Below are 13,641 nucleotides of genomic sequence, written 5' to 3' on the forward strand. Positions count from 1 at the left end.
CATGCTCAAAGAGGATAAAATGGAAAGTTGTCGCTTTATTTCTTCTTGGCAGAGTTTTGTTATGAAATATACTCATGTATATTGTATTTTTGTCACCAGACTTTGAATAAACTTTGGACAAAGAAGCCGCAAAAATTATTCCACTTGTCGCATATATTGAAAAAAAAAAATGAAAACTTTTAAACAGAACCTTCGATGTAGCATTATATAAAATAATATCTGTCCACGGAGATTGTTTAGAAAAATCCAAATTGAACTTTTATTATTGCAGTTTGTTAAATGAAACTTTAATCTTATCTTATTTATTGTGCACTTTTATAAGTTAATAATTAAACCGTAATTTTTACTATCCAATGAGCAATGAATACTTAATTATTTTACTTCACTCATAATTTATATTATAAAATTAAACAATTATCCGTATACAAATTGTATAAAATATTGTATGACATGTTTACTTGCATATCTCTTAACAAATTCAGATATTTTTTAATTATACTTCTTTCATATATTATTTTACAATTTTTTAATCAGCTTATAATTTCAATGAATGCATTTGAAAATTCTCCGTCATTGATGAAACGATATACTAATTACAGAAAATAAAATTCATATAAATATTGCAATATTATGAGAATAATAATATTAATGTAATTATTAATCAATAGCTTGTAATAAATATCAAAAAAAAAACAAAAAAAAAACAAAAAAAAAACAAAAAAAAATTTTCCTAAACAATAACTAATTATTATAACTTTGTGTTTCATAACTTAAACAGAATAAATTATTCTCATATTTTTCTTTTAAAAGTCCATTCTGCAATTATATCTATTCGACATAATTTATGAAAATCTATACATATAAATTACAACAGGATTCATAAAAATCTCTAGACAGGATAATATTAAGATATAAAAAAAATTTATTCATATTAATATAAATATATTTACTTAACTTTTGAATAATTTAATAATAGCTGATTTTAATTCCTTTGGCAAGGCAGAATTTCTTGTTACTCGGCATCTACTTTATTACAGTAATCAACAAGTTTTATCTTAAAAAGGCGCATAATCAGACAAAATAATGCAAGGATTTTTTTATTTTCAAAAGAGTTGATCAATTAAAATTATAGTCTAATAAAAAGTAAGATATTTTTTACTTGATACTATTCAGTATTCTCGTATTCAGAAATTTAAATACAACATTACAAAATATTGCTGTTCACGGAGACTTCATAATCTTAAAATTCATATTTTAATTTATTTGCGCATAAATGAATTTGTACAATTTTCAAAAATATGTACTATCTTAAATAATCTTTCCATACGTATTTCGTTGAAAGTTGGTTTTGCCGGAATTATATGAATTATCTCGAATTTTTACATTAAATTAAATATTTGTATAAGCCTGTTAAAAAAAAAAAAAAAGAAAAGAAAAAAACTGTAAGCCTTTAGAAATTTTACGATATACTTATTAATAAATGTGATATGTTACAGTTGCATATAGTTCGATTAATTTATACCCTTTCTCATTAAAAATATGTTACAAAAACTTTAATAAAATACAGAAAATAATTACTTAAAATTATTTAAATAATTTTTTAAACTTGGTATTACGATAAATACTTAAGATATTATGTTTGAATATGAAACAATGTAAACTAGATCGGTATTGTGATCAGAGTATAAGGCACCCAAGATAATTACAAGGTAACTCATTAATACACAATTCAATTGATGAAGAAAAACGTATTATTATTATACATTCAGGATAATGAATATTTTACCAATTTATTTAACGATCAAAATTTACACTTACGGTATGTTATTTATAGACGAAAAATCACGAATAAAATATTGATTCCTTTTTCATATCATATGTCTTTCTTTCGTGTACTGATTTCATTTTAAATTCAAAATAGTATAAATACATTTTATGTATAGCATGTAGAATAATGGAATATAATTTATTATAAGAAAGAAAAATTAAACTAATTAAATTTGAAAACCCTTTTAAATATTAATTAAATTAATTTCGTTCTTTTCAATTAATTAACGTACTTAAAAGAATTTTCAAAATATAATTAATTAATTATGCACATAATTTCATTATTGTATAATAATAATAATAATAATAATAATAATAATAATAATAATAATAATAATAATAATAATAATAATAATAATAATAATAATTGTAGTATTAGGTATTGAAATCAATAATATTATCAAGCTTTTTATCATATTCTAATAATTTATCTTTACATTTTATTTTTTCTGATTTAAAAAGAAAGCGCTTTATCTAGTATCATGTTACCGTATACTATTTTTATCAGGTTACTCCATTACTTTGGCGTTTTTTAACGAAATATTTTTTAATTTGCATAATAAAAAAGATATTTTTAACATCTCTCATCTTATGCTTTAGAAATATCTGCTAGTGACTAATATGTTTCATCCTGATAATATTATTTTCATCACCTATTTAAGTACATTTATTAAAATTTATGCATTCATTTTTTTATATCAATGAATTGTACTTTTTTTTCAAATACCACGCAGAGAATATTTTTAAATCTATTTATTCGTATGACTTGGGTAACTATAAAATATAAAAATATCAAGAGTATTGTTAACAAATTTAAACCGACTACAAGATATAATGTAATTTTCAACGTCTTGTTTTTGAAATCATAATTTTCAGATTAATTTTGTGAATATTTGATATGCTGTAGACTTAATCATATAAAATTGTTTTAAACATACATAATACTAAAATGTTAAATATGAAATTAATTGAGAGAATTAATTTTTTCACTACTTTTTAAAAATAAATGATTATATAACTACTTTTCTATTATATGTATTGTGAAAATAATCGTACGAATAAAGTGCTGAATATTTTGATGAATTAATTATTCTTAATCCCGTAATATTGTTACTTCAGACGAGTATTATAATAATCTTATGTATTGCAGGTCCCATTAATGTCGCAATTATTAAAACGAAAAATGTAAAATAATAAATAATATATATAACCATGATAGGCATATTGTATATGTATCGGGAAAAAAAAATTTAAAAGACAATTTTCTAGGATAATTTCCTAACGGAAGAAGAATGAGTTTCTTCTCGATAATTTCATTAACCGTTTTATTCTTATAGTATTTTCTTAAATGGTCTCAGTTTCACTTGAATGACTTAAATTATTAATAGGCAACAAAATATAAAAGCGAATTAGCCTTTATTTTAATATGCCAATAGATTTGTAAGCTCATTAGTTGCTACCAGCGTTTGTTGATATTTCAATAATCTGATGTAGCTTTGTAAATGATATGATACCGGCAAATCATCCCACTTTATCCGTGACTAAACGCCTTAATCTTTCTCATGTATAAATCGAGATTAGCCTTATTAGAGGAAGTGGCTGTAATCTAAGCCTGGGCGTAGATAAGATCGATGAAAATCATCGAATTTAATCATCATAAATTTATTCTATATTGCGACAAAAAATAATGAACCGTGTTTAGCATGGAATTTCGTGGATTACCCCGTATTCGTGCATTCGAACAATTTCTATTTTGTATTACAAGAGCTTTTACATTTATGTAAAAGCTGTGCACAATCCTATTAATCTTTTAGAAATAGATAAAATATGTGCAATATTTGTAACTGGCTGTAATCCATATTATTGTACATCATATTCGGATGAAGTATTTGAAATGATTAACGCCAAGTAAAATAGTAAAACAAAATTTAATCCATTGAGCATATTTCAGCAGTTAATACAAATTACTTTCTCGCATTCCTTTTTTTTTATTTTTTTTTTTTTTTTTTTTTTTTTTTTAATGTATTTAATCTACAATTTAATGCTCTTCTTAGTTACCGATAATATCAAGTGAAATTTTAGTTCAATATGCGCTAAAGTAAATTTCAGTAGGTTAAATTTTTGCGAAAAATTCACGTGACGATACTGAAATTGGTTTTCGTGTATTATCGCATTCAATAAAGTGAATGTGTAAAATTTTCTTCTATCAAATCATCTAATCTGAACTCGAAGTTATCGCTCACTAGCTCTGTTTACGTTACCTCGGGCTTAGCTTACGATTTTTCCCACGTACCAATACATGAAGACATCACGAGGTATTGGAGCACACATTCTAAACACGCACAAACCATCTACGATGCGACCCTATTATGTAATGCGATTGTCGAGTTGCATCTTACACTAATAAAGGAAAAACTTATGTGAAAAAGAATTAATCGAAAGATTACTTTCTATCTCATCGACGCCCATATTCTATTCAAATTATTCCATACAAATATGATGTTAAATTTTCATAAATCCGGTTTCAATAATACTATTCAATTCTAAATGTACATATAAGTAATAAAAGTATCATGTTGTTTAGAAATAAAAGTAAATCTAAAAAGTGTAAAAAAAGCGTGAATTTCTGTCAAAGTCAATTAATTTATATATATATATATATATATATATATATATATATATATATATATATATATGTATATATATATATATGTAAGTATTTATATATATATAAATGTATATGTATTTAACTGTAAGTATTATTGAATGTTACAGCCGAGAGACCAGATGAAAAATTAACGCGAAAAATGCAACTCATCCGAATGGGAATTCGAGTGATTCAAGGAGCCAACACAATCCCTCCGCCAAAAAATTCCATTTACGACCTTCCAAGCGCAACTGAATCAAGTCCTGGAACAAGAACAACGTCTCCATTACTCAGCGCCAAATCACAATTGGACAAAAAAAGCAGCAGTGCCGAGGACAAAATTGAAATAAAGGCTGGGGAAGGTGAATATCTTTCTCTCGTGCTTAAATAAAATTTCATACATAAGGAATAATATGATGTACAACTACCCGGAAGCCAACTTGCACATAATTAAATACATGATGTGTGTGCGTGCGTGTGCGTGTGCGAGTGTATATAATTTTTTAATTTATAATTTTTAAATATATATATATATATATATAAATTTTTATTTTTTGTTATTTAAAAGTAAATTATTGAATAATTGGATGGTTTATATAAAATATATAAAGCTTTTGATTTATAATGATAAAATTAATTTTACGGAGTTTCATTAATATCCATCGCATAATATTTTCATTAAGTAAGAAAAAAAACTAAATTTATAATAGTGAATTAATTTTCATTTGAAATATCAATTTTTAAAAAAATTACATTACTTTCACTACTTGTAATATTATTAATTAAGAATCAATTCATTGTTTCCATAATAAAAACTTTCATATAGGGAGTAAATTAAAAGCCAATACTTATATTTAAATGATGTCAAGAGTAATTATTTTTAGCTGCGCCGTCCAAAATCATGCCAAGATAAAAAGTATCTGAAAATCTTTCCCAATGAAATTTATTCAAATATAATTTTATTGAAGTAAATTATATAAATTACGCTATAAACTTTTCTTTTTTAAAAAACACTACTACCGAATACATAAATATTCGAATAAGGTGAGCAGAAATGGCCGAGCAAAAGTCTCTCGAAACGGGAAAATAAGGGAAGTATGTATTTATATATATATATATATATATATATATATATATATATATTTATATTTATATACATATATTTATATATTTTTATATAAATATATATATTTATATGCACAGATTGACGCGACAAGAGTTCAGCAATATTAATATTTACTCGAGCGAAAATATACGATACGCAAACACATTTCTTTTGTTTTCTTTTTTTTTTTTTTTGTCCCCTTCCCTCTCCCCCATTCACCACCCACCGCCGCCCATTTGTATCTAGTCACAGGAGAAAAGCCGACAAATCAGAGATCGTATTTCTCTTTTTCTTTTTCTTTTTTACTTTCCGTTTTCAGATTCGCCAATTCCTCACGCAGTGGTGGAAAAGCAATTTCTGCTAACCGACGGCCGAGTTAGGCTCGAGGCCAGTCTTGATCGGGCAACTTACAATCATGGGGATTCAATTACGGTGCAAATCAATGTCACCAACAACAGCAACAAATCAATCAAAAGAATCGAGGTAAATACAAAGCGGCTTCTGCGCGTGAATATTTTTTTCTTATAGACCAAATGTAAGGGCAAAGTTAAATAAATAGTTGGTGTATAATATATTTTTTTGCAAACGTGGATAAGAAATAAATTTTATCGTAAAAGATGGATAACGAGTGCAAAGTGACGGGCAATGACGCCATGCTTGTATAGTTTATACTACTAAATTTACTCATTTTTATCTAATACGTATGAAGATAACACTAGAAGCCCAATTAAAGTAAAATTCATCAATGTCATTTTAAGATGTATAAAAATATTTCAATTTCATATATATATATATATATATCATAAATCTATTGTTATTAATTATGTTGTTTGAAAAAGTTTATAATATCTTTGTAGAATACAAACATATATCATCTATTATAATGCATATAAGTATATATGCGTTAAAACGCATTACTAAAAAATTTCATATTACAATAGAATTAATATTATTCATCAGTTTTTGAAAATATTAAGAATCTTTCGCGCATTAATTTTGCTCAATAATTTTAATAATTATTTACATTTTATAAATACTATAAACCTCAAATGGGCACTATATTATGTTATATACAATTTTTAACATCTAATGACTAAGTGACAGTTCCCTTATTATAATAGCGCCCAAAATAAATTCAGTATAATACAAACTCGTGAATACGAAGTTCTAATGTCCTTCTAAAATATTTACACACTTTCGGTCGGTCGTATTCACAGTGAATATTTAATTATTAATTAAAGATTCAGTGTTTACTTATAATAAAGTAAACGTGACGTATAAGTGTTGAACATGCACATATGGTAGGTAGTTCTGAAAATAAGTTTCTCAGTTACGCTAAAATTCTTCGAAACTTTTCTTTAATTAAAACTATTTAAAATGTGATGAATTCCATTCTATAAGTAAATATTTTAAAATACGTTACTTTTTAATAATATGCTTTGAGACAAATATATCATTCGCCTGCCTCTAAGTTTACCTTTCAATAAAATTGATTGAAAATATTTCAACGATGCAGTACCAATTAGGTCTAATTTCAGATTTACCATGCCAAAAAAGAGAATGAAAACAAGTGTAGTTTACAAAATTAATTGAACATATTTAATTTTATTCACGCCTTTAAAAAAATTTATTATTCTATGCTGTAAGCTAACGGTTAGCACTTTTTTTTTTCTTTTAAAATTATAAAAATTCGTTACGCAAATTTGGCATTCTATTTTTCTGCATTGCTCCATTTTCACTATTTATAGGCAATTATAATTATTCGATGATATATTATGTTACATGTGCACTAAATCTAAAAATTGTATAAAATTTAAATGTATTTATTATAAAGATATTACTTAAACGAATAACTATATAATAATAATTAGTGTTAGTATTTATTATTCAGATATATTCCAGCTGTTATGTAGTGCAGTGTCTTGTTATTATTATTGTTATTATATAATTATAAAGCTAATCAAATTTTTTAATTGCAATATGAAAATGATGAAGAGAAAAATAGTCTTTGTACATTGGACTATGTAATAATGTATCATTATTAAGCCAATGATTGAGAATATTAGAAAAAAATTATAAATGAAACTACAATCTACACATTACTTTCTTTCTAATTAATCGATATTTTCACCAAAAAAAAAAATCTCTTACTTTAATTGATAATTCATTTTTTTTTTTTTTTTTTTTTTTTTTTTTTTAAAATTTACAAATGATGCAACTATCACAGTATTACAGGTGCTGAAAGCATTCATTCGTAGTAATTATTCGTCAATATATACCAATAATAATCCCAGTATAGTTCCTTTATGCTGTTCGCATATGCAATTTAATAAGCTTAGTGAGAAGGATGATTCGAAATCATCTACCTAACCGAGAATACGCTAGTCGTTTACTTGTTCCGGAATGGAATTGTACAATTCTGTGAACTATCGGTGTGCTCATTTCAAAGGATTGCCGTATATGTGAAAGTAAATGTATACGCGAAGGCAGTTACATTGTTCCATATATTACGTGCACATTTTTAACAACTTGATGGTTGGTTCCAGTTTTGACTGATAAGGTGATGTATACAACTCGGGGCACTCAAATTAATTATAATTTCGTAGTGAAGTTTAGTTTAAGTTAATCTTAACAATCAATTATTCTTCAAATTAAATTGTTTGCATAGATAAAATAAAATGCATTCACCCTTGAATGTCATAACATGGTTCGTATAATATAAATAAGGGAAAAAATTATTAAAAATGCAAAAAATATAGATAATTTAATCTAATGTAGGTTATTAAAAAATTTCTTAGTTGTTTATCCAGGTAAATATTAAACTCTCTTAGTTTCTTGGTTTAATGACACTCCTTTCATAGTTTAATAGCATAAATAATAACACGTGTGTGTATTAAATTTATAATATCACTAACTATATAGGTTGATGTAGTTATCATTTATATTATCACTATTATCAAATATCATAAACAAGAATGAAAATTGCGCTATCTAAAGCAGTATGATAAAATTAGAAAAGTTGAATCTATCAAATAAAAACACATTAGTTTTCAAGATTTAGAAGATCGAATTACCTTAGAAATCTAATTACAATTCTTTTCCTATCACAATAATATACCTATATATTATTACACTATACATACTTATAATAGCAATATTTTATAATTAAAATTTTTCTAATTCATATAAATTATCTTTCAATTATAGAACTCTTATAATTCCAATACGTTACTTATCTTAACAAATTATTGACATTGAGCATTTCTTTAAACACATTCATGTTTTCAAACATATTCAGTCAATGTAAAAAATTATAATTTTTTTTAAATATTTTGAATATTACAATTAAGTATTCTTACTTGAATATTTTTTAAGTAGAGAGAAAATAGTATGGTCAGACCTTTAATAATGTTATTTTTATTTATGTGTATATATATATATATATATATATATATATATATATATATATATATACGCTAGTTCTACGGGATTATCGTTTTGTTGTTAAATAGTTCAAAGATATAATACATATATTTTAATATTGTATTTCGAGTCATTATGATTTCCACGTGCACTATCAATTAACCTGATTGCCAAGCAATAATAAACAACTTAAAAACTAAACATTGAAGATTAGTCATTTCGTTCAGTCATGGATATTTATTATTCATTTCATATAAAAGAATAAAAGATGTCATTCAAATATCGTACGAAATCTAATTTTCTTAATGCTAGAAATGTATCTATCGTTTTTAATAAATTTTATTTAGTATTTATAAACTACTGTTACGTTGAACGATTACTTTTATAAAATCATAACTTCATTCATATGTTACTATTCATAAAATTTGGCTCATATTCAGTCAAATAGGCATTGACTTGCTGTTATCAGACGTCATGATCCCAACTCTCTCCAGCCAATTTCAAAATCGGTATCCATAGACTACAATTCGAAGATGTAACTTACTTTGACATCCCAAAGGAATAGTGATTCTATATACTATCTTATTGTCTTTTATATGGAGCATTTTGGTGATAGTACGTCAACTTTAATGTTACTTGATTTTCTATTAAAAATTAAAGATACATCGACTTACAGTAGGTATTATAGATCCCAAAAATTAATTAAGTAAAATTATCGGTTCCTATACATATACATTGATATATATATTTTGGACACTTACGATTACGAGTTATTTCATATAAAAATTTTCCTTATTGTAAACTGCCATTGACAATACATACTTTCGAAAGGCTTAAAATCACGATAACTATAAAATAACATACAAATTTAGGAAAATTTATATTGAATTTAACTAATACCATAAAGTAAATTTGACGTTTTAATTCTAATTATAATAACGATAAAAAAATTCGAATTTTTTAAAATTCACAGGTAAAAATGTTTCTCATATTTATGAATATTTTAATCTTTAAAATTGGTAGGAAACATGACGCTTCACCTTATTAATATTGCGACAAAATGAAATTTTTATTTTCATAATTAAAAATTTTGAAAAAATCAATTGTGAAGGAAAATGTTAAGAAAGAAAATAATATAAACTCGGAGGTCAAATTATCTTCTTAAACAACGTTATATTTCAAGAAGAATATATAATCACATACATCAATACTTTAGAGGGTACAAAAGAAGATGGACTCTGAATAAAATATAACTATTCTTTCTATTCTCACATTCAATTTATAAACATCATATACACTATTTATATGCTTTAATGGCATTTTGACTTTTTTTTTTGTAATAAAGAAAAAATTGCCTAATTTGTGTACATTCTAGATTTTACATTTAACTAAAACATTCTAATTGCATTAAAAAGAAAAGAAAAACAATTCTTCAAATACGTAAAAATAAAACAAAAATAAATTACTCGGAATTTAGATATAAATTTTACTTCTTTCTAATAAGAATTGCATCACAGCTATACAACATCACTTTAAAATATTTTATAGCACAATGAAATTAAAACAACATATATTTTTGTTATATGTCATAAAAGTTTATCATAAATATAATATAGAACACGATTTTTCTATTAAAATAAACTCACAGAGTATGAGGTATTTTCAAATATTTTACGATTATATAAAAAGCTCCAACATTATAGTTTTCGGCAAATCTACAGTATTCCATTTGAAATAAAAATCAGACATTTCAAAATTTATTTTAATACTTTTTATGGTGTTTCTTAAACACTTTAGCTACTATGTTTCTAAGTTTCAAAAGAAATTTTGTGAAAAATTTTCTACTTTATATAGTGGATTATGTGTTCTAACGTAACTTAGATATTTTCTATTTCGAATCTTCGAAATTTATTATTTTCTATTGCATAATTTTGATATTTACTTTTATTTCAAAACATTTATCTCGCTATGTGTTCTTTTAGAATTGAGAATTTTTTGAAAATATTAACAACAATAAATTATCCATGAGTATGAAAGTGAAAGTGCTTAAGTATATTTATTAAGAAACATTGACAGAATTTTCATAAAAGTCTTTTAATTTCAACAGACTAAACATAATTTAGAAATATATAACGAAATATTACGTTATTTAAATCGTCATATCATATCATCATACTTTTAAAAGCATTTGAAAATTAATCATATATATATATATCTTTAGATTTTATATTAAAGATATTTAAATTAAATTGTTGTTTTTTCGAGTTATTTAAAATAATTTAGATATCTCAAATTCAAACTACATGAGCCATTGTGTAGTCTTTAAGGCTACTGATGCGTAATAGAGTCCCTTGACACATATTATTTTAGTTAATTAAGTTTCTTCGATATAAAATAGATACAGCTACTATACAATATCCACAATATTATTTTATATAATAGAATATTGTTGTATTCTAAATATATCCATTAAGGAATTTTTAATCCTAAAATCACTGGCATGTGAACAGAATTTATAATGATAATTTTTGCAATGTACAACATAAAATCATGCAACTTAAGCACGTATGAAACCACTATTAAAAAAATATTTTTCCAAAAAGGATAATCTCTATTAGAATATTCAAGATGTGATATTGCAGTTTTTAATATAAAATCTAAGTATTTAAGTTTTATGAACTACTTTATATTAATATTCATTTATAATTAAAATTCATATATATATATATATATATATATATATATATATATCCCTCTCTCCCATAAATCCTCAATTATTAATATAAGTATTAACTACTTAACTTATACACAGTATCTAATAGGGTAAAATACTCAAATTTCCGATATACCTAATATGTATATATAACCAAATGTATTATTCTACGACTTTTATTAAAAATATTTTAAAGAATTCAAAATAATGTCTTAAATATGTGGATGTGTAAAAATATTTTAACTCAGATTTGAAAAAATACAACATTCGTTCGTTTATTGTTTGAAAACTGTGCGGTTATCAGCTGACTATTAAACAGCTCACGGCTGATATCACAAATTAATGAGAACGATAGAGCCTGCGATTTTTATCAAATGCAAAAATTTCAAAAGGGTTATTCGTTACAATATACGTTTATGTCATCGATAAGCTATAAATATTAAAAAAAAATTACCTCCATTAAAACTTATGACTGAATTAGATAACTAATTTGAGGCAAAATTTTGCCTTTTTTATATATTAAAAATTGACAATGCTTTTTAACTGTAATATTTGTTATTTAATTTATTTAAAGCACTCTTCAATGCGGCAGAGAACAAAATTTGAATTGCCTTCGTACATCAATATTCATATATACTTTCTATTTCACTCACACTAATTTGAAATGTTAAAAAGTAAGTCTGTCGATTCATTTCTGTATTAAAATCGATATCTTTGCATGAAAAGATATCTTTAATATTTTCATATTTGAGATACACACACACATATATATATATATATATATATATATATATATATATATATATATATATATATATTAATCGAATTAATCGATATTAAGAGCAGTATATTGGGTAATTATATTAAAAGCAAATACTGAAAGTCAACTTGCGAATGAAATTCGAACAATAGTAACATATAATAATGAATTCTAGTAACTGCATAAAGTTTTAAACAATTTCTGATCTACGATAATATACGAAAATATGAAAACAATAGGGAAACCGTCAACCAAAATGAAAGATTAACTTGAATAAATAAATTAAAAAATATTACCCAAGAATTTACGTGAAACGATATGAAGAGGAGAATAAAAGCTAAAGAACAGAGAAATCTATGAAATATTACGAGAATAAAATATCAAGTCCAAATAAAAAAGTAAGCACAGTAATATAATGACGTCGCAATTAGAGTTGCAATTGGAGTAACAAGTGTACTTACTAATTACTTAAGCTGTTAAAATTTTATTGCTCAATCCTTGTCTCAGTGTTCGAGTTACTTGAATTCGTCCGATTTTACAACTTAAATCAATGCTAAATATGCACATACGCATATATAATAATAATCAATAAATAGAGATATTATAAGTAATATCTGTAAAAATGGCATCTTGCAGATAATACGACTAAATGGAAATAGAAAAAGACAATAATACTATTACTTTGTGATGAAATTTAAAAAAATTTTTCATTTAAAGAAGACAGTTATTGTAATGTGAAACATATATTTATAAGATAACGAACAAGATTTATTTCAATACTACATTTGCTCCAAAATAAATTCTATTTTGTTAAGTTCAAAAAAATATATTTGCACGAAATTTGACAGCAAGTAAAATTTTTAACCGACATCATAAATAATGTACATAAGAATTTTACAATAAATTGTAAAACTTTGTAAAAAAAAAAAAAAAAAAGTGTTTATAATTTTGTCGAGATAAATTAAACTCTCAACATAAAAACATACAGCATATTAATATAAAATAGAAAAAATCAATATTATAAAAATCTTCCTTCCCTAATCTTCCTTATGATCGATAACAAAGCCTGATATTAATATAACTAAAATAAACGTATATCTCTGATTTTTTAATCATTAATACAAGAAATCCTGGCTTATGAGACATATGAATTGTCAATATCAAAT

General features: G+C 24.3%; 1 protein-coding gene across 1 annotated transcript in view; it reads left to right on the forward strand.

Moving 5' to 3' along the window:
* The window catches only part of LOC105369037 (beta-arrestin-1-like), a 31,549-nt gene extending 25,305 nt beyond the window's left edge, over nt 1-6,244 (forward strand). Inside the window, exons 4-6 of the mRNA XM_011508279.1 lie at nt 4,603-4,836; nt 5,899-6,062; nt 6,197-6,244. Coding sequence (XP_011506581.1) covers nt 4,603-4,836; nt 5,899-6,062; nt 6,197-6,244 — 446 coding nt within the window. The remainder of the gene's footprint in view (nt 1-4,602; nt 4,837-5,898; nt 6,063-6,196) is intronic.
* The last annotated feature ends 7,397 nt before the right edge of the window (nt 6,245-13,641 follow it).

This window comes from Ceratosolen solmsi, unplaced genomic scaffold (assembly GCF_000503995.2).
Source record: "Ceratosolen solmsi marchali unplaced genomic scaffold, CerSol_1.0 scaffold1, whole genome shotgun sequence".
NCBI classification, from domain to species: Eukaryota; Metazoa; Arthropoda; class Insecta; order Hymenoptera; family Agaonidae; genus Ceratosolen; species Ceratosolen solmsi.